This window comes from Panthera uncia (assembly GCF_023721935.1).
Source record: "Panthera uncia isolate 11264 chromosome B3 unlocalized genomic scaffold, Puncia_PCG_1.0 HiC_scaffold_1, whole genome shotgun sequence".
Lineage (NCBI taxonomy): Eukaryota > Metazoa > Chordata > Mammalia > Carnivora > Felidae > Panthera > Panthera uncia.
In genome coordinates, this window is record NW_026057582.1 from 113593877 (window position 1) to 113620065 (window position 26189).

At 40.3% G+C, this 26189-nt stretch overlaps 1 protein-coding gene and 1 pseudogene across 1 annotated transcript in view; both read right to left on the minus strand.

Annotated features, from left to right (window-relative positions):
- Positions 1-26189, minus strand: part of PTPN9 (protein tyrosine phosphatase non-receptor type 9) — an 81917-nt gene that overhangs the window by 43942 nt on the left and 11786 nt on the right. Inside the window, exon 2 of the mRNA XM_049613883.1 lies at positions 968-1111. Coding sequence (XP_049469840.1) covers positions 968-1111 — 144 coding nt within the window. The remainder of the gene's footprint in view (positions 1-967; positions 1112-26189) is intronic.
- On the minus strand, positions 13327-20410 carry LOC125910172 (40S ribosomal protein S15a-like; annotated as a pseudogene).

Genomic DNA, 26189 nt, shown 5'->3' on the forward strand with positions numbered 1-26189 from the left:
AGAGAGGAAGGCACAGAATCCGAAGCAGCCTCCAATCTTTGAGTTGTCAGCACAGAGCCCGATGTGGGGCTTAAACTCACAGACTGAGAGATCATGACCTGAGCCGAAGTCAGCCCCTTAAGTGACTAAGCCACCCAGGCGCCCCATGGCCTTGTTTACTTCTGCTGCTCAATCTCTTGCCATGCCCCCACTCCCACTGAACATTTCTGCTCAGCTCAATTTCTCTTTTGTCACTAGGCATCTGAACTTGCTATTCTCTCTGCCATACTCCCCTACCTGTCAGATTCCTACTCATTCTTCAGATCTTAATTTATAAGTCACTTCCTTTAAGAAGGCTTCCTTGACCCTTCTAATGAAATGTGCTTCCATAGAAGGAAGTTGTGCCCTATCATAACTTTCTATAATTGTGTGTTTACTCTCTTTCTAAGTAGTAATCTCTGCCCCTGGAACACAGTATGTATACAATAAACATCTGTTGGATAAATGACTGAATACTGTATAAGAATGACCCACAAGACAGGTCTAGGTAAGTGTTTAGTCTTAAACTAATCCTAGCATGCCTTATCCTCCTGTTTTGTTTTTTTAATTTTTAATTTAATTTTTTTTAGAGAGAGGGAGAGCACACAGGGGAAGGGCAGAGGGAAGGAGAGAGTATCCCAAGTAGGCTCCATGCCTAGTGTGGAGCCCAGTGCAACCCTGGGACCATGGCCTGAGCTGAGATCAGGAGTTGGATGCTCAACTGACTGAGCCACCCATGGGCCCTCTTCCTTTTTTAATTTAGAGAGGTTCTGTGTCTCCTCAGAGGATTTTCTAACTCCCAGGTAGGGTTCTTGGATATTGACCCACTTTTTTTTTTAATGAGAGTGGGGAGAACACTCAGAGAACCACTGTGTGTAGTGTGTGGCAGAGAAAGCAGCAACACAGAGAGCCCAGCTGCCACAAGTCTGGCCCATCCCCAGCTACATACCCTGTAGGAGTGGAACAACTCTATGGCACGGAGCACATCGAACTTCCGGGCCATGAGGAACTTGACAGCCACATTCCAAGAGAGAGGGGAAACATTGTACTGAACTGTCCACTTGTTAATCTCTTCAAGAAACTGCTTGGTGGCCTGTTTGACAAAGAAAGGAAAGAAAAATTAGTTAGTAGAGAACATATTTATGGAAACAAAAAACAAAGAAGCATGAAAAAATATCATCCTTCCCTCAAGCAAATCTGAACCCAAAATTTCCTACAGGGAGCAGGGAAAGACCAAAGATGGAAAACAGGTCTAAAAGCAGAAATGGTTAAAATTCATACTACTCAATGAGGCCAGAAGCGAGAGTCAGGTTCAGAGAGCAGGGCTTAGCATAGGGATGCGTGAAGAAAAAGTGAGAGGGACAGAGGGGAGACCAAGGCACCCAAATGGGATGCAAATTACTGGCCCGAAAGCAAAAAAAAACCCAAAAACCAAAAAACAAAAAACAACCCAGAAGTTTGTTTTTGTTGTTGTTGTTGTTTTAAGATTAAAAATAAAAAAAGGTGGACAGGCCCCTTGAAGGGTTATTGCATAAGTGCATCATGGTACGGCAGTCTCAGCTGCTGTTTTGGTCCCACGAGCCAACTGGACACAGCAAAACCATCAGAAAATGGTTTTGGCTTTGGAATTAGTAATACTATTTGAGAGCAGCAAAACTATTATGAAGAATTTAACAAATCAAAAGGCCAACTGTTCTTTGCCGCTGACTGATCCCACAGGACCTCTTCATGCTTCACAGGGCAGCCCCCAAATCAGACACTAGTGCCCAAAGGCATTCACAGACCCTCTGGATAGTGGTTGCCAGGGGAGGGGTGGAGAGTCTCATACTGGGGGAGGAGTAGGAAATTTTCATCTTCACTCTCTGATCCCAAGCTGGCAAGATGCCTGTTTGTAGAATTCTTCCTATCTCTTGATTAACCCATGTCCTTCTATCCTTTCTCACCCTATTTCTCCTTACATTTAACCAGTTTCTGCTCTAGCCAAACTACTCTCCTGTTTCTTCAGTTTTTGAACAGGTTTTATAACAGGATTTTTTTTTTTAAGATTTTTTATTTTTAGAAGCAATCTCGCGGTGCCTGGGTGGCTCAGTAGGTTAAGTGTCGCACTTGGGCTCAGGTCATAATCTATCTCATGGTTCATGACTTCAAGCCCCGCATAGGGCTCTGTGCTGACAGCTCAGAGCCTGGAGCCTGCTTTGGATTCTGTGTCTCCCTCTCTTTCTGCCCCTCTTCCGTGTGTGCTCTCTCTCTCTCTTTCTCTCTGTCTCTTTCTCTCTCTCTCTCTCTCTCTCAAATAAACATTAAAAAAAAAAAATAAAGCAATCTCTACACACATATTGGGGCTTGAACTCACAATCCCAAGATCAAGAGTCTCCAGTGACTGAGCCAGCCAGGCGCCTCTACATCAGGATTTTTTTGCATGCATATTCTCAACTGCTAAACACTTTCTGCAAGGCTATCTGGTCCCTTCCACCCAGACACTCTTCTCACCTGTTGGTCCAAAATGTGACCAACTTGATAAGAATTCTGAAACTTAATTGATCAATCAACCCACAGTTAAGATGTATTTATTAAACTATTATGGATTCATTAACTATTTGTTAATATCTGTGCTAAGAAATACAAGGAATGGAAAAATAAGGTTTGCTTTAAAAGGTGTAAGACCAGCCTGCTATGTGGCCATGGACAAGGTAATTCTCTCTTTAATTTTTCAATTTAAAAACAAGAGGGGAAAGGGTAACAAGCAATTGACCTACTTCAGAATCTTGGCAACAAAGTCCTACTTTTGCAAATACAATTCAAGTTGCTACATATGTGTTTAAACAACTAGCAAACTAGAGTCCCAGGAAGGTCAGCAATACCTCACAAAAGAGCGCCTGATTCATCCCCCAATTTCTAGGAAAGGAAAAAGGCACTTTACAAAACCAAAGTAAAATCTAAGAGGCCTCAGGCTGCACCTGAGCTTTAGAACCTTCCAACCGAAGCAATATAACTTACACCACTGGAAAAGGAGAGAAACAGCAAAACTAATCAGGCAAAGTGCATTAAAAGAGCCAAGAAATAAAGGCCAAGAAGAAAAGCTTTCAGATGATCACTTTGGCCCAGAACCAGTTTAAGTCGGACCAGAGCAATGAGTCCCAGAGAAGACAACAGGACAAACTTAGAATGCTCCACCAGCAAACAGTCTGAGCTGCCTCCGTGGGGTGAGTGGCCAGCATTAGAATGAGACAAGATGGAAGGGACAAGAAGAGAAGTGGGCACAGAAAGATAGCAGAAACAAAACTTCAGCTAGCCTTGAAGGTCCCCAGGAGATTTTGTAAAGGGTATTTGTTTTTTAATTAACATATCATCCTTCAATCCAGCCTTGTCTGAAGCTGCCTGTAGAATAAAACACAGAGTAACAGTAGAACATACTTTCCCCCTTTTTCTAATAAAAACAATAAAGAGACAAATCAATATGCAGGTAGGAGGGGGAAATATAGTTAAAATAGCTAGGAGGTGAAGTCATAACACATCCCATTAAGATGATTTTTCATTTTTCACAAATAAGCTATGCCTTAATAAAAGACCCATAGGAAAAAAAAGAGAGACACACACACAGAGGTTTCACACACTTCTTTCAAAGTACGTACATAATACATATTGGCTTCCTACTTATACTAAATTCAGTTCCTTCAAAGTTCTTAATGTCCTGTAGCTCCCTAGAGCAGTTGCCTTGAGCTGACCTCTGTCCCCTGCTGGTCAGGATGTTATTCTTGGCTTTAAGCACGGGAACAATTCCTCCTGATCTGGCCTGACTAGGCCTTGCATGAAGAGAGTCCAGTGTACTGTAAACACTGATGTGATATTTACAGATACAAATACACATACACACACACACACCATCTGTTAGGTTCAGCCTCAGATTCACCATCCTACATCCCTCTCTCTCTTGTGGAAGAGATGAACCTCTTATTAAAGAAGTCAGAAAGGATGGCCCCCCCACCTTCAACAGGCTTTCTCTAGACAGTTAATCAGGTACCTTCCCGTTTACATAGGAATTCAGTACAACCACTAAGTATAGACCAATTTGTGGTCCTGTTGGTACCAGAAAAACAAGTCCCAGCAATTTTAATGAGCAACACACTCTTCATAAGGGATAACTGAAATTCCTGAAATTAATATTCAGTGTTATTTCCTGGTGAACAAAAGGATGAGCCAAAAGATGAGTCACAGCTTATAAAATACTTCAACTCAAGGTCAACGGTTTGAATCTATCTAGGCTTATGAGTTAACCATAACTTGTTAATACCTGTCAGCTAAGTCACGGTCACAGTTCAAACAGCTTTGGTCTTCCTTTGGGAAAAAGGTCTGAACTGGTGTATAGAAAAATTAACATAACCACTTGCAACCCTCCTCAACCCACTTTTCAGGTACCAGTAAGATTTGTTACAGCATAGTCAAAAAGCTTATTATAATTACATACTTTTCCCACAATCACATTTAAGTAGATAACAAGTTTCTTGACTATGGCCATGAAGATAAAGACACTGGGGAGCCTGCTAGAATATGGCTGAGAAATCTGTCAAGTGGATTACACCCCGGATTCTACCCACTGGTGTTAAATGTTATTAGAACAAAACCAACAGTCTTCGGGTTACATCAAACTCCCCAGGAGCAGCTACAATTTCGAGATCAGCTCTAGGCAAAAGGCTAGCCACCCAAAAGATCATGGAAAACATGCTGGCATACTCAGTTCCACAGTATCTTAAATCCTGTGTTCCAACACAATGTAGGAGAGAGTGAAAAAGAGCGAGATCTATAAGAAGCCTGCTTTTGAGGGGCGCCTGGGTGGCTCAGTCGGTTAAGCGTCCGACTTCAGCTCAGGTCACGATCTCATGGTCCGTGAGTTCGAGCCCCACGTCGGGCTCTGGGCCGATGGCTCAGAGCCTGGAGCCTGCTTCCGATTCTGTGTCTCCCTCTCTCTCTGCCCCTCCCCTGTTCATGCTCTGTCTCTCTCTGTCTCAAAAATAAATAAATGTTAAAAAAAAATGTTTTTTAAAAAAAGAAACCTGCTTTTGAAAGAAATAGAAAATTTCTGCCTCTTGGGATGTCAACCACCTAACCATCAGAGAACAAGTCTAGTGGGTGTGTGAGTCAGAAAGAACCCATCCTCTCACTCACTGCTATGTGATATTTGGGCGTCATTTAACCTCTCTGAGCCTCAGGTCCTCATCTGTATAGATAAGGCACGAATGAGACAACTGATAGAAAAGCACCAGAGCATCTGGCACGCAGTAGGTAGTCTTGGAATGTATGTCCATTCTTTTTCTTTACTCCAGTCATTCTACACTAAAACTTCTTTCAATTGAATTACAGTTTCTCAGAATCAAGTGACTGGTTTCTCTTCAACCTGTAGCAGTCCACTCTCTCTAATCCATTTTATCCAAAAGCATAAATTTAAATTAGAAACTTCCAGTATGTGTTCTACCACATGACAAAAGTCTCTAAAAGAGCAAATCCTTCTGCACAATACAGAAGCTGGGTTGGGGAGTATTTATAACCCCGCTCCCATCTCTAAATCCTTTTGTCCCTACTTTCAGACTACACTGCCATCCCGAGCATTAAACTGAGTATGGACTATTTCTCATTATAATAAAGGCACAAGTTTGTGAAGGGAAAACACCACGCAAAAAATGCAGTCACTCTGCACTGAGTATCTAAATAAGGAAAGTGATCAATATAAGCCTCTGTGTCTGTTACCTCTGTAACAGGTTTTTGAGGTTACCTCTGTATTTCATCTAATATGCTATTTCCTCATCAGTGCATTAGTAAACTATCTTAGTAAACTTCTCTTACGCTTGTTTCCCTGTCTCTTCTTCCTTGTGAATTGTTTTGTTATGTCTATTAATCCCTTCAATTCATATCTGCTAGGAAACAGATTCTGAGCCAACACACTAGCTTGCTACAATGCAGCAAGGTGATATCTGTTCAATTTCTGAACTGAAAACTATAATCTTTCCATTAGCCCTTTGTTATTGTGCCAAATATGGAAATAAACCTAGTTCCTTTGAATTAACATTTACTTGTTTATCTCAAATATCTTCACTTTCTTAGGAAAATTTGCCTTTCCCTAAAATGTAATTTTAAAAGAGCTAATTTTGGGGGCGCCTGGGTGGCGCAGTCGGTTAAGCGTCCGACTTCAGCCAGGTCACGATCTCGCGGTCCGTGAGTTCGAGCCCCGCGTCAGGCTCTGGGCTGACGGCTCGGAGCCTGGAGCCTGTTTCCGATTCTGTGTCTCCCTCTCTCTCTGCCCCTCCCCCGTTCATGCTCTGTCTCTCTCTGTCCCAAAAATAAATAAAAACGTTGAAAAAAAAAATTTAAAAAAAAAAAGAGCTAATTTTGTTGTTGTTGTTTTTTGTAATTTTAACTCCAGTATAGTTAACATACAGTGCTGTTAGTTTCAGGTATACAATTCTATATATTACTCAGTGCTCATCAAGGTAAGTGTATTCTGAACATTGCTTTTTTTTTTAACACTTTATTTTGAGAGAGAGAGAGAGAGAGAGCGCGCATGAGCAGCAGGGAGAGGAGAGAGAATCCTAAGCAGACTCCACACTGCCAGCGCAGAACCAGACATGGGGCTCAATCCCAGGAACTGTGAGATCATGACCTGAGCCAAAATCAAGAGTGGGACAGCTAACCAACTGAGCCACCCAGGTACTACATGGGCCAATGCTTTCCTAAATAGGACTTTACTGCATCTGGGAAGGAAAAAGCCTCAAGAAAAATTTCTGATTTTACCATGTTTGGAAACAAAGGAAAATGCAAAAAAGAAAAGGTTACCCATGATCCCATCACCCTATACAATTGTTTTTATATTTTTAATAATTAAAAAATTAAAGTCAACAGAAAAATACCAATAAATATACAATTTTCTAAATATATGTCCCACAACCCCTCCCCCCCACCTACACACAATTCTTAGGGTGAAGGAAGAAGAAAGAGGGAGTATTCAAGTGTATATTGTTCTAATCCTGGCCTCTCGGGCAACCTGCCATAACTAACAGCAGTAGTATTCCCTTCAAGGCAACCAAACAGTAGACCTCTTTCAGGCAGCCAGTCACGTAGTCAGGCAAACATTTACAAGTATTTGCTGAGGGCCTACTCTGTGCTAAGCAGTATAGTAGCTGTTCAGTAGACACAATGTAGAGAGAGAAAGACCCTACTCTGAGCAGTTCACAGTCATTTAAATATGGAGGCAGATGTATAAGTAAATAGTCATCATCATAATTTTATAAGTCTTAGGACATATTTATGAACAGAATGCTATGGAATTCACACTATCTCTAGGAGAATTTTTTAAAAAGTCTTTTTAGAGGAGTGCCTTGAAAGATGAGTAGAAATCTGCCAGGCAGACAGAAGGATTCTAGTTTGGAGAAAACAAAATGTGTAGAGGCAGAGTCAAGAAAGAACAGGAATTATTGGGGACACAGTAGCTGGTGTGTCCAGTTTGTATTGACAGAGAATGGTGTGAATGAGCTGACTTGGACGTTAAGCCACAATGGAAGGCCTTTTTATGCTGTGCTTCAGATTCCAGACAGGATCCTATAGACATGAAGGAGTCAATAGAGATCTTTAAGTAAAGGGATGAGATGTTAACTTTGGTCCTCCTGTGGCCCCAAAACTGATTGTTAGCACTAGGGGAGCCAGACTGGAAAAGGAAAATTTAGCAGCAAGGAGGGAAGTTCTGTGAAGGCAGGGATGAGGTCTATTTTATTCACTAGTTCCTAGCGCTACCCCTGGCCCAAATATCTCTAATAACATCTCCTAATAAATATGTATGAATGAGCAACAGAACTCTGAAGAACATTATTAACATTTAGGAAGTAGAAACAGGAGGAAGAACCAAGGAAATTTTAAGGTTTATCTTTAAAAATACTAGTGACCACTGAGTATCAAAGAAATGTAAATTAAAAAACAAGAGTTGTCAAATATCCCCTATTAAAAAAAATACCAACAGACTCTGATAACTTTTACATAATGTTCTATTAAACCTTCATGGTACAAATGGCTCCCATGTTATATACAGTGCAGTATAATAGTGGTGCCTGCGTGGCTCAGTGGGAAGCATCCGACTTCCATTCAAGTCATGATCTCTCGGTATGGGAGTTCAAGCCCCTGTTGGGCTCTGTGCTGACAGCTCAGAGCCTGAAACCTGCTTCAGATTCTGTGTCTCCCTCTCTCTGCCCCTCCCCTGCTCACGCTCTGTCTCTCTCTTTCAAAAATAACATAAAAAAAAAAAAAAAGACTTTAAAGTGCAATATAATAGAGGAAGTACACCTCATAACCAAAGAGGGCTTATCCCAGGAATGTAAAGGCAGTTTAATATCAAGAGATCTATCAAAGTAATTTTTATATTAACACATACTAAGGGAGAAAAAGTATATAACCTTCTCAACAGATGTCGAAAATGCATGGGATAAAATTCAACACCCATTATGATTTTCTTTTTTAATTTTAGCAAACTAGAAATAGAGGGAAGTCTCTTAATTTGGTAAGGGTTATCTGACAGAAACTTCAGCAATCATAACATTAGATAATGAAACATTAGAATTATTTTTTTCTATTAAAGACTGAAAGGCCAGGAGCCCTTTTATTACTACTACTATGCAATATTGTACTAAAGGTCATATAATGCAACCAAGACAAAAAGAAACATGGTGCATAAGAAGAGGAATTTTAAAGAACAGAATAAAATCCAGAAATAATCCTATGTATATACAGGACTTTTGTATCCACTCTGTTGTATATGTATGATAAAGAGGTATGCAATAAAAAAAAGCAAATTATATGAATTTGTTCATATATATGCATAAAATACTTATAGAAGGATACACAAAACACTGATAATATTGATCACCTCTGGAGAGAGGAACTGAATTGGGGTTGGGAAATAGGCTAGGAAACTATAAACTTTCATGCCTTTAAAATTTTAAACCATGTCCATGCATAACCAAGTCAAAAGCTAAATAAAATGTATAGATTTAAAAAGATAAATTTTGGGGACAGCTGGGTGGCTCAATTGGTTAAGCATCTAATTTCAGCTCAGGTCATGATGTCACAGTTTGTGGGTTTGAGCCCTGCATCAGGCTCTGTGCTGACTATGCAGAGCCTCCTTGGGATTCTCTCTCTCCCTCTCTCTGCCCCTCCCCCACGGTCACTGGCACTCTCTCAAAATAAACTTTAAAAAAATATATATATATATTTTTTTTTTTAATTTTTTTTTTCAACGTTTTTTTTTTATTTATTTTTGGGACAGAGAGAGACAGAGCATGAACGGGGGAGGGGCAGAGAGAGAGGGAGACACAGAATCGGAAACAGGCTCCAGGCTCCGAGCCATCAGCCCAGAGCCTGATGCGGGGCTCGAACTCACGGACCGCGAGATCGTGACCTGGCTGAAGTCGGACGCTTAACCGACTGCGCCACCCAGGCGCCCCTATATATATATATATTTAAAATTTTTTTAAAGATGCCATTTCTGCCTACCAATTAACAAAATTAAAAAGACTGAAAACATACAGTATTGGTAATAATATGGGAAAGAGGTGCTTTCATACAATGTGGCAACTATATATAATTCATGCCACTTCTTTGTATCAATTTGGCACTAAAATTTAAAATTAAATTTAAAAATGCAAACCCTATAACCCACACCACCAGTTCTAGGAATCGAGTGTACAGAAACATCAGCATGAAGGTACAAAGCAGACAAACCTATATAAACATAAACACTCTTGTTGTTTCAAATATTTTGCCATTAGAAACAATGTTGCAATGAATACTGGCTATTTGAATATTCACTCTTGCTTTCTTTCTAATGACAAAATGTTAGAAACAACCTAAACCAAAAATAAGAAAATGAATAAATTATGAAATGTCAATATAATGGGCCACCATGTAACCAAAACCTGTCACATTTTTGTTAAAGACACTAAAACACCCCAAACATGGCATTAATCTGTAAAACGCTGAATCAAAACCATTTACCCGTTTTTCCACATTTTTTACTTCTTAAAAAAAAAAACCTGAAAAAATTTACATGAATTTCAAATTAAATCCAAATTAGTTCTATTTGCTTACTTAAGTTACTATCAGTATACTTAAATTATACTATAACTACTGCTACCACTAAAAATTTTCTAAAAATGAAAAAAAATTCCAAAACTCCATTGGCAGCCCTCCAAATTTCTCACCAAAAAAAAAAAAAAAAAAGTTGGAAATTAAAACCAAATCTGTGTAGCGATTTCTAACTATAAATGGTTCTTGTTTTAAAGGCAATATTTCATTTATTTTTTCCTTTTTTAAAAATTTTAATTCCAGTGTAGTTAACAGTGTTATATTCGTTTCAGGTGTATGATAATAGTGACTCAACGATTCCATAATATTACTCAGTGTTCATCAAATGTACTTTTAAAAAAAATATTTATTTATTTTTGAGACAGAGCGAGCATGAGCAGAGGAGGGGCAGAGAGAGAGGGAGACAGCGAATCCCAAGCAGGCTCTGCAATAATCCCAAATTGTGAGATCATGACCTGAGCTGAAACCAAAAGTTGGACGCTTAACTGACTGAGCCACCCAGGTGCCCCATCATCAAGGCTGCTCTTAATCATCTTCACCTATTTCACTCATTCCCCCAGCTCCCCTCTGATAACCATCTGTTTGTTCTCTATAGTTGAGAACGTTTTTTGGTTTGTCTTTTTTTCCTCTTTGTTCCTTTGTTTTGTTCCTCAAATTCCAAATATGAATGAAATCATATGGTATTTGTCTTTCTCTGACTTACTTCACTTAGCATTATACTCTCTTGCAAATGCCAAGATTTCACTTTTTTTTTTTTTTATGACTGAATATTCCAGTTTGTGGGTATATATATACATGTATATATATACACATACACATACATCCATATACCCACACACACACCACATCTTCTTTATCCATTCATCAATCGATGGACACTTGGGTTGCTTCCATAATTTGCTATTGTCAATAATGCTGCAGTAAACATAGGGTTTCGCGTATCCCTTTGAATTTGTGTTTTGGTATTCTCTGGGTAAATACCCAGTAGTGCGATTACTGGATCACAGGATATTTCTATTTTTAATTTTTTGAGGACCATCCATGGTGTTTTCCATAGTGGTTGCACCGTTTGCATCCCCACCAACAGTGCACGAGGGTTGCTATTTCTCCACATCCTTGCCAAAACTTGTTTCTTGCGTGTGTGTGTGTGTGTGTGTGTGTGTTTGGGGTGGGGAGGGGAGAGGGAGGGATATACATATATATATATATATATATATAGAGAGAGAGAGAGAGAGAGAGAGAAAGAGAGAGAGACAGACAGAGAGAGAGAGAGAGAGAGAGAGAGAGAGAGAATGAATCTTAAGCAGGCTCCATGCCCAGTCCAGAACAAGAGGCAGAGCTCAATCCTACCACCCTGGGATCAGGACCTGAGCCAAAATCAAGAGTCGGACGCTTAACCAACTAAGCCACCCAGGTGCCCCATCTTGTGTTTTTTATTTTAGTCATTCTGACAGGAGTGTTTTTATTTTTAAAAAAGAAAAAAACATTTTTTCATAAAAAATGAATATACATAGATTGATTAAACAAGTAAAAAACTTAACATTTCAGTGGTTTATCATATGCATTTCTAGTCTACCTCCAGCTGGGTCAATTCCTGGGTTGTTCTTAAAGCTGCCGAAAAATACACAAAGGAAAGCAGTGGAGGTAGTGCTTGCAATCAGACCTACTTCGTGTTATTTTTTTTTTTAAAGTATAGTGTGCTCAAGTCTAATTGTTTCTACTCATGTAGGGGGCTGGGCAGGGATGCAAGAGCACCTGGCTCTGGGGGTTCAAACAGACCAGGTTCGGCCACTGGCTGCTGACAAAATCCAGAGGCACAGAGATGAGCGGTGGTGGAACAAGAAAGGAGTTTATTTCAGTGAGGCCAACACCGGGAAGACGGCGGACTAGCGGCTCAGACTGTCTCCAAAGTGCCGAAAATACTTCCAGGCTTATATAAGGAAAATGTGGGACAGTGGTGGGTGGGTACATGCACGTGGGCAGTGAAGGTTCACTGGATCCTTGTCTTGGAGTCAATCACACGGGGTCTTGCAGGCTCAGGGCAGTTCTTGTCGCTTGAGGGGATAGTTTCGGTTCCGTCACAGCATGCTTTGCCCGCAGGGTCTCTTGCCTGAGTTAAGAGATAAGCTGGAAAGAACTTAATCAATTAGAAAGTTTGAGGTCATAATGGAGGTAGCTGAAGTTCTTTTTAACTCACTTTTTCTTCACTATCCCTATTTAACTGCTCTATTTCCATGGACCAAACTTCAAAAAAAAATTATTTTCATTTTCATTTTCTTTTTAAATTTTTTTTTTTAACGTTTATTTATTTTTGGGACAGAGAGAGACAGAGCAATGAACGGGGGAGGGGCAGAGAGAGAGGAAGACACAGAATCGGAAGCAGGCTCCAGGCTCTGAGCCACCAGCCCAGAGCCTGACACGGGGCTCGAACTCACGGACCGCGAGATTGTGACCTGAGCTGAAGTCGGACGCTTAACCGACTGAGCCACCCAGGCGCCCCTTCATTTTCTTTTTAATGTTTTCTTTTAAAAAGTCAGAGAAACTATGGGGCATTTTAATGTCTCCAATTTTTTTTCTGCTTTTTGTGCAGGCCCTCACTATAAGAGATTCTGTTTCCTAACAAATAAAACATGACATGCAATTCCTAAGTCCACATATTCAAATGGGTAAACATTTCTACCTTCCAGTGGTTCCCCAATTAAGTTTTCTCTACCAATATACTAAATATCAAGTCCCTTCAGAGGATACAGTAAATGTATTTGTTTATGAAAGAAATCATTAATAGGACTACTCTCAGCAATCTGGACAACAGTAGTTTGGGAACTCACAAGCAGCTGCTTAAAACAACATCCAACACAGAACACTGCACAGTGGGTATTCAAAAACTGTCTTACTTTAAAAAATATCCCACATTATCAGGTCTTTTTATTCTGGTATTCATGTACTGCAAGACATAAAATCTCTTTCTTTTACACATTAAGAGACCAAGTGAACGTCAAACTTAAAGTCCTACAAATCCCAGGGACTCCTGGCTGGCTGGTTCAGTAGTTACAGCATGTGACTCTTGATCTTGGGTTGTGAGTTGGGAGCTCCACGTTGGGCATAGAGATTACTTAAAAATAAACAAATAAAATATAATTATAGTTTACCTTTAAAAAATGCTAAGGCCAGATAACCATGAAGAAAGGCCTTATACAATCGTTCTGATGAAATAAAATGGGAATGGTACTAAAACTCCAGACTCTTCCATAGATTACATCAAGCACTGACTGTGTAAGAACCAAGAAGAAAAAAACCTAACTGCTATTAAAGCATTAACATCACACTTGGAACTGAAGAGCAGGAAACTCAAAGTAGGGCTGACCAAGTTTTAAGCTTCCCACAAGAGTCCAAAGCTTCAGGCAATACAGAAGGGTTAATTTAGCTATTTAATGTGAAAAGCTCTTCAGTGTTAAAAACTTCCTAACCAGCGGAAGTGAAGGGCTAGGGTTTATCAGCACACCATCAGCCAAGTGTGTGAAGGCCCCAGATCAGGAATAGTCAGGCTCTAACACCTGAGGAGCAAAAGACGTTCTCTTCCTTTCAAAAATGCTATTTCTGTCTCCCCTGGCTCAGATTCCCTTCTAAAAAAATTTTTTTAATGTTTATTTGTTCTTGAGAGAGAGAGAGACAGAGTGTGAGTGGGAGAAGGGGCAGAGAGAGAGAGAGAATCTGAAGCAGGTTCCAGGCTCCAAGCCATCAGCACAGAGCCTGACGTGGGGCTTGAACCACAAACCATGATACCATGACTTGAGCTAAAGTCAAACGCTTTAAGTGACTGAGCCACCCAGGTGCCCATCAGATTCCCTTCTATATGTAAGAGAGCATTTATCACATATTATAGTAAAGAAAGCAATTCAATCCATTCACTTCTTGCTCCTTCCAGTTCACACAGGCCAAAGAATATGGTCCAGCAAGAAATAACAAAGGTAGCAACCAGCTGTGAAGCATTACCATGCACCAAAGAAGGAACTGTACATATACTAAGTACTATTAACAACATAAAGAAATCAAAGCACCCAGAGCTTAAGCAAGCTGCCCAAGGTTACTAAACTAATAAGGACAGAGCTAAGGTGCTGAGGTTTGAATGTAAGTCTTCAAATCCTAGTCTTTCCACTTCACATGGCCTTGAGAAATACAAGACATGTTATCATTCATCTTGTCAGGTAATATATATGTCACGTGTTTGCCTAGGCACAAAATTATTCTGGAAGAATATATAAGAAACCAGTAACATTGGTTGTCTCTGTCGGGGAGTTGGGGGAGACTTTCCTCACCCCTTCACGGTCCTTCTAGTTGGACTTAGAATCAAATTGACACGAGACAGATTAACAGGAGAAAATAAAATTTAATAGTGTACATATGGGGAATCCACACAGACAAGAAATCCAAAGACAATGAGGCAACAAGAAGTTTACGTGAGCTAAAGAGAGGGGTAGGTTGGAGGATACAAAGGGGGAGGAAAGCCATTACAGGAAGGTGAAAAGCTGTATTTTGAAAAACAAAGGTTGCCTTATTATGCAGGTAAGTTTCTTAGGTAAAGGGGAGCCAGTTTTAATAGCTTTCTTCCAGGTATAGGCTCTCCTTTCCAATGTAAATTTAGGCAGCTGAAGACCTGAAAGAGAGCTTTTCCTGTATCTCCTCGGTTTTGATTATTTTTAACCCAAAATAATGTTCATGCCAAAGTGGCCCACCTTAGGGCAGCCTGCCAGAGGCCCCTAGGTCTCAGAGGACAACTTAGGTAGCTGAGACACATGGCAAGAGAAGGAAATATTTACCATGTTCTCTTTCATGTGACTATATTATCTACTAAAAAAATAAAATGTGTTAATTTTATATAGCTTTCAACTAAAATATATAACAGGAATATCTGAACACACTGCTTTAAAAAGTATTTTAAACTATCCCACCAAATGATAAGTTTGTTAATAGTCTTCATATCACGGCAAAAAGGAATGAGTTTAGGGAGCTCGACAAAGAGGGGATTTATAGCTGCTTTTGGAACTCCTAGCTCCTAGCCCTAAACAGGGGGATGTTCCAAGCTCCTGCAGGGATTGTGCCACACTCACTTTCTTCCTGGTGGCATCTGTCAATAGCATGTTTAGTAAATACAAGCTGGCATCTCTCCTCCAGGCTTAAAAACCTACCTCTCCAGATTAAAGTTATCAGAGGATAAAGAGCTCCCAGAGACAATGGAGGAAATGATTCAACAAGAAAACAAGGAAGTAAACATTTCTAAGTTGTCAGAAGAGAAAATACATGTCAAGAGGTTGAGGAACAGAAGATGGTAAGACAGAAGAGAAAAAAAGAAGAAAACAGAAATCTGGAGAATAAACAGAAGGCTCCTCACCACCAGCAAGAGCAAAATCATTCAGGTTCCCACATGGAGTCTCGGGGCAAGGGTGGGGAATAGTTGGTCACTATGAGAAAAAAACCAGCAGCTTGCCAACTGCTACCCCTTCCAGTTGGTTAATGAAGTGGCAAACCAAACAACCAGAAGAAACCTGAAAAGTCTTTCTAGGGAAAAAATAAGAATCTAAAGGACTTGGAGGACCCAGGGGGTGAGAGAGGTCTTAGCCAACAATGTTTATCTTTTTCCAATTGAAAGCTGAGACTTTAGGGGAAAAAAGGAGGAATGTGAATGTCTATCAATAAACTGGAGTTGACTTTCCAGATCATACTGGAACATTCTTCCCCTACACCCCCACTTGGTCTACTACTTACCACTCTTTAGGTGTCCGTTCTAAATCCTACTTCTTCAAATCATGAGCAACTCTTAAATACAGAGAACAAACTGAGGGTTGCTGGAGGGGTGTTGGGTGGGGGGATGGGCTAAATGGGCAATGGGTATTAAGAAGGATACTTGTTGGGATGAGCACTGCGGGGTTATATATAAGTGATGAATCACTAAATTCTATTCGTGAAATCGTTATTACACTATATGTTAACTAACAAGGATTTAAATTGAAACAATAAAAAATAAATTAAAAAAAGAAACAATATCCATTAAAATACATAAATAAATAAGCACACAGTATTATAAAAGCTTATATTATTATCTGTCTGCTCCCATTAGACTATAAGCTTGGGGAGATGCACAACTGCATACTCCCCACCAAGCACAGTACTTGGCACCATTTTAATGAGTAAATGTATAAAAAAGATTATGGGCTCTCAGTCTGCTAAATGAATGCTGTTCACGGGGAGTAGGAGGAACACGTTTGTCTGAACACTTACTTGCCAATCTATGAGAACTCAAAACTGAAAATAGAGGAAAAGAGAAAAATTCCAGGATAAAACTGGACAAAAAACCAGGAATGCTATGAGAAGAAAAGCAATGGAAGAGGTAACTATTAAGTCACAAAAGAAAATACCCGAGAATTAAGTTGCCAATATCTTAAGACATCTATAATAGAGATATCCAAAATAAATTAAAGTTTATGAATTTTATAAAATGAATAAGACATGGTCACTACCAGGGAAAATTGGAGTTAATGGATTTGTGAATGCAGTACACCAATGAATGGGCAAATCTCATTCAAATCTTACAAAGGGAAGACCGATGGCAGTATGTCTCAAAATGATAGTCTCCAGTAGAAATCCACAAACCACACTGGAGAATTTCTGAATGAGGATACAAGAGTAAGGGACATGATACAGCTGTTGGAGTACCCTTCAGTCTGCTCAATGATGAAGAATATGGATTGTTTTCTTGACTCAGGTTCCAAAACTGGTGTGGTAATAAGAATGTTAGAGATAGGGAACTTCAAGCACCTTGTCATTTGCCGAATAGGTATTTATTTTAAAGGGGGAGAAGGGGTAGAAAATTCTTGCTGACAGTTTCATCCTAAAAGGATGAGGAACTACTATACTGGACTGCATCCAAACCAAGCAGACAGACTAGTTGAAAAAGAGAAAGTAACCATGTAATCTTTGAAAGTGTGACAGCCAACAACTAAAGTGCTGTCAGAAGAAGGCAGTTAAGAGAGCAAGTCCTAGATGTGGCACCAGTAATCCTGGAGTAAAGACCCAGTTCTGCCACAGTATGTGTACCTGAGCCCGGTCAACACTCTTCAGGCCATAGTTTCCTCATCCAAAAAGGGATAATACCTGTCCATCTCATATAATCAAAAAATTGGCTGTGAAGGCATTATGTAAACCTTGCCACAGTGATTTAAATAACATTAGACCTTTAATAAAATTAGCTGTTAACAACAACTAATATTTATTGATACTGAATTCTAACTACCAGATAGTTTTACAAGGACTGTCAAGTCCTCTCAATGGCCCTAAGGAGGTTGATACTCTTATCCATGTAGCAAGATTAGAAAACTCAGATTTCCAACTGTTAACTTGCCCAAGGTCCCCAAATGAGAAAAGTGGTGGAGGCTGCGTCAGAACACAGGTTTTCTGACTCTGGAGAGCCCACATTTTTTCCCTAAAACTTTAAAGGTTTATTTTTTAGTATTTATTTCGAGAGAGAGGGAGGCAGGGAGGGGGAGAGAGAAAATCCCAAACAGGCTCCATGCTGTCAGTGCAGATGGAGAGCCCACATTTTTATCCATTTGTTATACGCCTCTAAAAATGTAGGTTTCACAAAATTAAAATATGAAAAACCTAAAATTCTAAAGAGAATACAGATGCTAGTATTTTTTACAGAAACCCTCAAAAGTGACATTCTGGGGGCGCCTGGGTGGATCGGTTGGTTGAGCGTCTGACTTTGGCTCAGGTCATGATCTTGTGGTCTGAGAGTTCAAGCCTCTCATCGGGCTCTGTGCTGACAGCTCAGAGCCTGGAGCTTGCTTTGGATTCGGTGTCTCCCTGTCTCTCTGCCCCTCCCTCGCTCACACTTTGTCTCTGTCTCTCTCTCTCTCTCTCAAAAATAAACATAAAAAAATTTTTTTTAAGTATTAACTAGTATGGTTGCACAGCATTCTCCATTGAGTATAGATGTTCAAATCACATACACATGTATAAAGAAAGTGGAAGAGGGCACAGTCAAAAAGATAATAGAATGGTGGTTCTGACCTAAAGGAAAAGTGCCAGGAAAGTCACTGCCCAAAAGGCCTGTTAATAAAGCTAAGGCTAACAAAAAGGGCTCTGTGAGAACCGTCTAGATCAACTCCTCTTCTTCCATTTCTCTCTCTCTCTCTTTTTTTTTTCAGTGAGGCATTTTCTTTGCACGTACGTATTACATCCCTAAAAAAAGAATCCCAGGATTTTCCCTCCTGTGTGTTTTTGTCTTGCTTCTTCATGGTCCATGATGCCAGCTGAGGCTGTCAGTACAATGCAACCAAACTGGCAGGGCGGGAGCAGATTATTCTGCCATTTTTCTAGATCTTTGACTTGTACATCAAACCTGGAGCTTGTTTAACTCCACACTTGTTTAACCTGCCTGTGAGGTTCACAACAATTTTCCCAGCTCTGTGATCATTGATGATTTCAAATTCGCCAATGTAACCATGCTTCATCATCACAGTCAGAAATCGGATGATGACTTTGGAGCAGGGCCTAATAAGAACCTGGCGTTTGGTTTGCCTCTCTTTTCAGCATTGTTAATGCTCTTGAGAGCATCTGCCAGGACATTCATGCACACCATTATGGCAACACGGAAAGATGGCAGAAAGAGAGATCTTCCATTTCTCTATCAACAAGTATCATCTTCAACTTGAAGAGGGGAAGAACAAGCCTTGTGGAAAGCAAGAACTGAAGCTCAGAATAGAACCCCTGATTATTCCAAATCAGTTCAAGTCTCCAGACCTGCAAAACCTAACAATCCTGAGAATCCCAGGGGAGCCTGATGAACATCTGCTGCAGAACCTTAAGGATGAGCAAGGTTATCAGAACCTGAGAATGAGCAAACATGGTCCTAATTCCAAAGAGGGGATGTCTACTGAGGGTTACAAAAGTTCCCAGTCTCTGACATCAATCCCCAGTAGACCGTACAATTTATCTTTCTTTTACATGCATACACACCTAGCTTAGCCAACTGGTTTTTTTGTTTGTTTGTTTTTTAAGTGCGCTTTGACCTTTTAGAAAGGGGAGTAGTGATTATCAGAAATGATTTACTAAAAACAAGTCTTTCAAGAAAGAATACAACTAGACTGAAAAAGAAAGGAACAGAATATTACAGTGCTGCTCAAAATGAAGTCCGCAGCACTGGCCTCACCTAGGAGCTTGTTCAGAAATACACTCTCAGGCCCCACCACAAACCTGCTGAATCATAATCTGTTTTAACAAGATCCCCAGGTGATTTTTTTTTTGTTTGTTTTAGTGTCTATTTATTTATTTATTTATTGAGAGAGAGGGGCAGGGGGAGCCATGCGAGCAGGGTAGTGGCAGAGAGAAAGGGAGACCAAGGATCTGAAGCAGGCTCTGCGCTGACAGCGAACTCACAAACCATGACATCATGACCTCAGCTGAAATCAGACACTTAACTGACTGAGCCACTAGGTGCCTGCCCCCCTCCGCCAGGTGATTCTTATATATGGTAAAGTTTGAAAATCACCAATACATGGAAGAGATTTACATTTCAGCAAGGCATTTGACAAGTGTTTCATGATATCTTTGTTCACAGTGAGATTTCCTTCTATTAATTTGTTATATTTATTTGCTTGGCAAAATATTAAGCAGTTGACACACTTATTTTTTTTAATGTTTATTTATTTTTGAGACAGGGAGAGAGAGGGTACAAGCAGGGGAGGGGAAGAGAGAGAAGGAGACAGAAGACCCGAAGCAGGCTCTGTGCTGACAGCAGACAGCCCAACACGGGGCCCGAACCCATGAACCATGAGATCATGACTGAGCCAAAGTTGGACGCTCAACTGACTGAGCCACCCAGGCGCCTGACACACTTATTTCTCATAATAACCATACAAGGTAGGTATTATTATCTGTAACTTACAGATATTAATACTAGCAAAGATTAAACAGCACTATCTGCCAAGCACTGTTCCAAGGACTTCATATATATTAACTTATTTAATCCTTATAACAACTCTTCATGGTAGGTAGTATTTTTACCCACGTTTTACATGTGATGAAACTGAGGCAGAGTGAGTTTTAAGCACCTTGCTCACACTCCAGCAGAAATTTGTGGTATAGCTCTTAACCACTACTTTCTATAGCCAAGTATGCTGCCACAGTGGGGCATATGATAGCCCTGTGGGAAACTAAACAACTATACCCAAAGACAGTCCATTAAATTAAAAAAAAAAAAAAAAAATCAATAGGACTGGGGGGATGAATTTTAAAGGACACAAAAAAATAAAAAGACATTAAAGAATTCCCTGAAATGAGAGAGACAAGTAGACTAATGTTTATTGAGAGCATACAGTATGCTGGGATGGGCCATAATCTAAAGCACTTTGCATTCATTTTCTATTCAACCATTCCAACAGGCCCGTTTGTAGGTATTAAGGCATTTTATATATAAGGAAATAGAGGCCCAGACAAGTTAAGAACCTTGCCATGTCACACCACTTGTGATGATATGACCAAGATTCCAAAACCAAATCCGACTCTAAAGGCCATGCTCTTTCCCTTGATTTGCTCTGCATCCATACCTGGCCTGGTCCCACTGTTATAAATGACTTAGATAAGATCACTGGGTCATGCTGACAATGTAAGAGGGCCTTTAGCTAAGAGAATAAATATATTTAAAAAAATTTTTTAACGTTTATTCATTTTTGAGAGACAGAGACAGAGAGAGAGGGGGGCGGGGCAGAGACAGAGGGAGACACAGAACCCGAAGCAGGCTCCAGGCTCCGAGCTATCGGCACAAACCCGACGAGGGGCTCAAACTCACGAACCGTGAGATCATGACCTGAGCTGAAGTCGGACACTCAACTGACTGAGCCACCCAGGTGCCCCAGAGAACAAACATATTTAAAACAGAACACAGATCTAAAAGATCAAAACGGGATGGAACAATGGGCAAGAATGGTATTCAAAAGCAAGAGACTTTGGAGTCAGACCGGTTTGAATGCCTGATTCTACTTCACTGTTTAGAACGCAAGCAAATTACTTAATTTGTTTGAGCCTTAATTTCTATTCTATAAAACAGAAATTACACTTCACAGAATTGTTACAAGAGGAGAGAAAAGGTAATATTTGTAAAGTTCTTGGCACATAAGGCTTAACAAAAATGTTCACAAAATGCTCAGTGAACATTAAATCTAACATTATAAAATTTATACAGGAAAAGTGCAAGAAAATCAATTTTAGAAACACCAGAAGAAATTTAACAGGAACACATAAGAAAAGACTTAGGGATCTTAGTTAACTTGAACTTATGAGTCAATAGTTTGCCAACACTGCCAAAAATTATTGTGATTTTGGAACACATTACAGAAGCACAGTGTCCAAAACAAGTAAGCCCCAAACAAGGAGGCCATCAGACTTTATTTGTAAGACTGTCTTCAGTCCTGAGTGCTAAATTTTAAGGTTACCGGCAAATGAGAATCAATTCAGGAAAAGATCAGAAGAGTGAGAAGCTTTGAAACCACAGTAACTAGTCCCCTTCCTGGTTCTATATTTCTTCCTCTTCACACAATAGCAGTTACCTGTCAACTACTTCTGTTCCTCAATAACTAACACATTCCTCCCTTCATCTTTATCTCCCTCTCCCCCTCTCCCTCTCCACACACACACCTCAAATTCAATTTTGCCCATGTCACATGGATCTGAGAGGAGTGACTTGATGACTGCTAGCTCACAACTCTAGGACCTGGCATGTCAGAGCTGTTGTTAACCTGGCCTTCGCCTGTAGATTAGACCTGCTGCTGCTAGTCTCCACCAAATGTAACTAGCCTCTTGCTTTTTTCCTAAGATAAGCCCCACAACTTGTACTCTAGGTAACAGAGTCCTGTGTCTTTATCACATACTCAAGACACTGGAACTCTTCCTAAATGTCCATTACTCCCTGAAAGGGATATAGGTGGCCAGAGCACTTCATTAGGCAATGTCACACCTCACACCTCAGCCATTTCAAACTCATTGAATCAATACTCCCCAGCCTAAGGAGGCTCTCAGATAAACAAACTCAAGGGCAAACCTATTCATGTTCCTAAAATAGTACAAGTAGTACAGTTTACTGTACCTAAGAGGCCATTTGCAAACCTACAAAGAATGAAGCCTGCAAAAGCTGCCTGTAATCTGGCTGTCCTCACTGCAGCGCCCCATTTTCAGTTCCAATTAGAACTGGGCTCAGCTCCCTGGCAGGATTCAGACAGTAAAATCTGGTAACTCCTAGGTCCAGATTATCAGGGCAACTGACATTGCAGTAACATGAGCTTCCCTATGGAATAGCCCTGTCAAAGTTGGCAGGTTTTCCTGGCCGAATCAGAACAGCCTGTGTCTCCTTTCATTCAGTACTCCCTTGGAAGCCAAGCATGTCTCTAGGGAATGCCATCTGCAGGGGACATCAGGTGTCTCAATGCCCTGTTGTTTTCAACCATGTAGACATTGTGGTTCAATTTCTATTTCTAAAGTAGGTACAGGCTCTGCTCTTTCTTTGGATGAGAGAAACCATGGTAAATGCTAGCGTTTTGAGAACTTTGCCTTACTGTTCCTTTACCAGGGAACAGTAGAGTTCTAGTCTAGAATCAGACAATACCTGGAGCTTTCATCCAGTTCAAACTAGTTCTATACTTACAGTTCTAGAGTCAATTTGTAAATCTAGGCCTTCTCTTCCTGAAGTGAGCCTGAGTATTTAAACCCACTTTTAGATGGTTCCCCTACCAACGCAACACCCTATTCTCTAGATCACCAGTTCTCAAATTTGAGTGTGCGTTTGGAGGCTTGTTGAATATAGATTATTGAACCTTAAGCCTAGAGTTTCTGATTCAGTAGGTCTGGGGTGGGAGTTGAATATGTGCATTTTTAAAAAGCTCTGATGGCATGCTCACATAGCTGGTCTGGAGACCACTCTCTGAGAACCACTGCTCCAGATCAATATTTCAAGTCACTCCCAGAACTATACTGGGAGTGGGGGTGGGGGAAGAGGAAGATGCTGTACAAATTGGGTCCATTTGCATCATAACATTCAGTGCTTTGTCCCACACAGAAAATTCCTTATTCTCCTACAGAGTAGAGTAGACCTTAACTGGATCTCACATGTGAAACATTCAAGAGCTTAAAAACAGACGACAATTTACATCCTAACAAATTATTAACATAGCTACATTCTGTAACTGAGAAATGGCACTTACATAAGCGATTCTAGGCTCAAGATCAGCAGCCAAACCAGAAGTGGAATTAACACCTATTCTCTTTCCTATGCCTCACCAGCTGCATTATTCACTAACCAAAACATTAAAACCTGTAAAGCAATTAGAATAGTGCTTAACCATTATTTTATGGTGGTAAAATATACACATAATATTTATCTTTTTTCCTTTTTTTAATGTGTTTTATTTTTAAGAGAGAGAGAGAAAGAGGGAGAGAGAGGGTGCACACACCAGCGGGGGAGGGCAGAGAGACAGAGAGAGAGAGACCAAGAATCCTTGACTCAGGCAGGGCTCCATCCTGAAAGCATAAGTCGGGACACTTAGCCAACTGAGCCACCCAGATGCCCCTACATATAATATTCATTATATTTACCATTCATAAGTATACAAATCAGTGGCATTAAATACATTCACAATGGTGGGTAACCATCACCACTATCTATACCCAAACTTTTTCATCACCCCCAACAAAACTCAGTACCCATTAAACAATAATCCTCTTTCCCATCTTCCCCCAACCCTACTGCTCTACTTTCTCTCTATAAATTTGCCTATTCTAGTTACCTCATGTAAATGGAATCATATATTTGTCTTTCTGTGTCTGACCTATTTCAATAAGCATAGTGGGTTGTTGTTTTTTTTTTTTTTTAAGATTTCATTCTTAAGTAATTTCTACACCCAACATGGGGCTTGAACTCACAACCCTGAGATCAAGAGTCACCCGCTCCACTGACTAAGCCAGCCAGGTACCCCAATAAGCAGTGTTTTTGAGGTTCATCCACATGGTAACATATATCAAAATTTCATGTCTTTTTAAGGCTGAGGAATATTCCATTGTATGTATATAACACATTTTGTTTAACTATCCATCTGTCGACGGACACTCAAGTTGCTTCTACCTTTGGGTTACTGTGACTGATGCTATGACATGGACATACACCTAGAAGTAAAATTGCAGGGTTACATGGTAGTTCTACCTTTAATCTTTTAAGAAACCGTCAAACTGTTTTCCACAGTGGCTTCACCCTTTTACACTTCCACCAACAATACCAATACTTGTTATTTTCTGTCTTATTTATTTATTTACTTATTTAATGTTTATTCATTTTTTGAAAGAGAGAGAGAGACAGATAACAAGTCAGGGGAGGGGCAGAGAGAGAGGGAGACACAGAATCCGAAGCGGGCTCTGTGCTGACAGCAGCGAACTCAGGAACTCAAGAACTGCTGGGCTGTCAGCACAGAGCCCGACACGGGGCTCCAACTCAAGAACCTCAAGACCATGACCTGACCCGAAGTTGGACACCTAACTGACTGAGCCACCCAGGCGCCCCTATTTTCTTTCTTTTTTAAAAAAAATTATAGCCAGAGGCACTGGATAGCTCAGCTGAGTAAGCGTCGGACTTGGGCTCAGGTCGTGATCTCACAGTTCCTGAGTTCGCTGCTGTCAGCCAGTCAGCACAGAGCCAGCTTTGGATTCTCTGTCCCCCTCTCTCTGCCCCTCCCCCATTTGCACTCTCCCCCAAATAAATAAATATTTTTAAAAATTACAGTCATCCTGGGGTGCCTGGGTGGCTCAGTCGGTTAAGTAACTGACCAGCTCAGGTCATGATCTCACAGTTTGTGAGTTCGAGCCCCGCGTCGGGCTCTGTGCTGACAGCTCAAGAGCCTGGAGCCTGCTTCCGATTCTGTGTCTCCCTCTCTCTCTGCCCCTCCTCCGCTCGTGCTCTGTCTCTGTCTCTCAAAAATAAATGTTAAAAAAAATTTTTAAAAAAAATTACAGTCATCCTAATAGGTAAATGCTTAGTCACTATTGTTATCACAAGTTTTGACATGGGCTTTTACCAATATTTGTAGCACTATAAGGACAGCACGATAACAATTAGAGGTCCTGACTAGAGTTTCCAAGCATTATCATTCAAAACACAAATTTCCAGTTGCTTCTAATTTTCTCACAAACTCACCTCCAAAGCTAGCATTTGCTTAGTTTGATATCAGCTATGAAAGAAAATGATGTTTTGGATCGCTAAAGAAAAAAAAAAAAAAAAGATGTACAGTTATGTTTTTGAAAACAAAAGTATACTGGAAATCCTGTATATTTTAATCTTGCTAGCTGTATCACTGTTAAGTCCCTAACCTCACTAGAAATATTTTCTCATCACTTCAGGGGTTTTCCTGGCATGGAAGAGCTACACTGAGTGAAACAAACGGCTTTTCCCAAGTAAAGCTTTTCTGATGCTTGTGTATTATGTTTGAGGCTCCAGGTCTTCCTCTCGGTAACTCTTTCTCTTCCTTTATGAATCTAAGAGAGAAACCTGTGAGTATAGAAAGTGAAAGAAGGAGAAAAAAAATTTTTTTTTTGTTTTTAGGAAAAATTTTTCTCAACTTTTATACTTGGCAAGAATTGAGAAATAAACTCTAGCTTAAGTGCAGCCAAAACAAGAGCAAAGTGAAGGTATCATGGAAAAAAACTATTTATTTATTTATATTTTTAGGTTTGTTTATTTTGGGAGAGAAGAGCATGAGAGGGGCGGGGGGCGGGGAGAGGGAGAGAATCCTAAATAGGTTCCACGCTCAGCACAGAACCCAACGCGGGGCCCAATATCCCACGACCTTGAGATCATGACCTGAGCCAAAATCAAGAGTCATCTGCTTAACTGAATGAGCCACCCAGGCGCCAGGGAAAAACAATTTAAAAAGCTACAGTTTCAGGGGTGCCTGGGTGGCTCTGTTGGTTGAGCATCCGACTTCGGCTCAGGTCATGATCTCATAGTTCGTGAGTTCGAG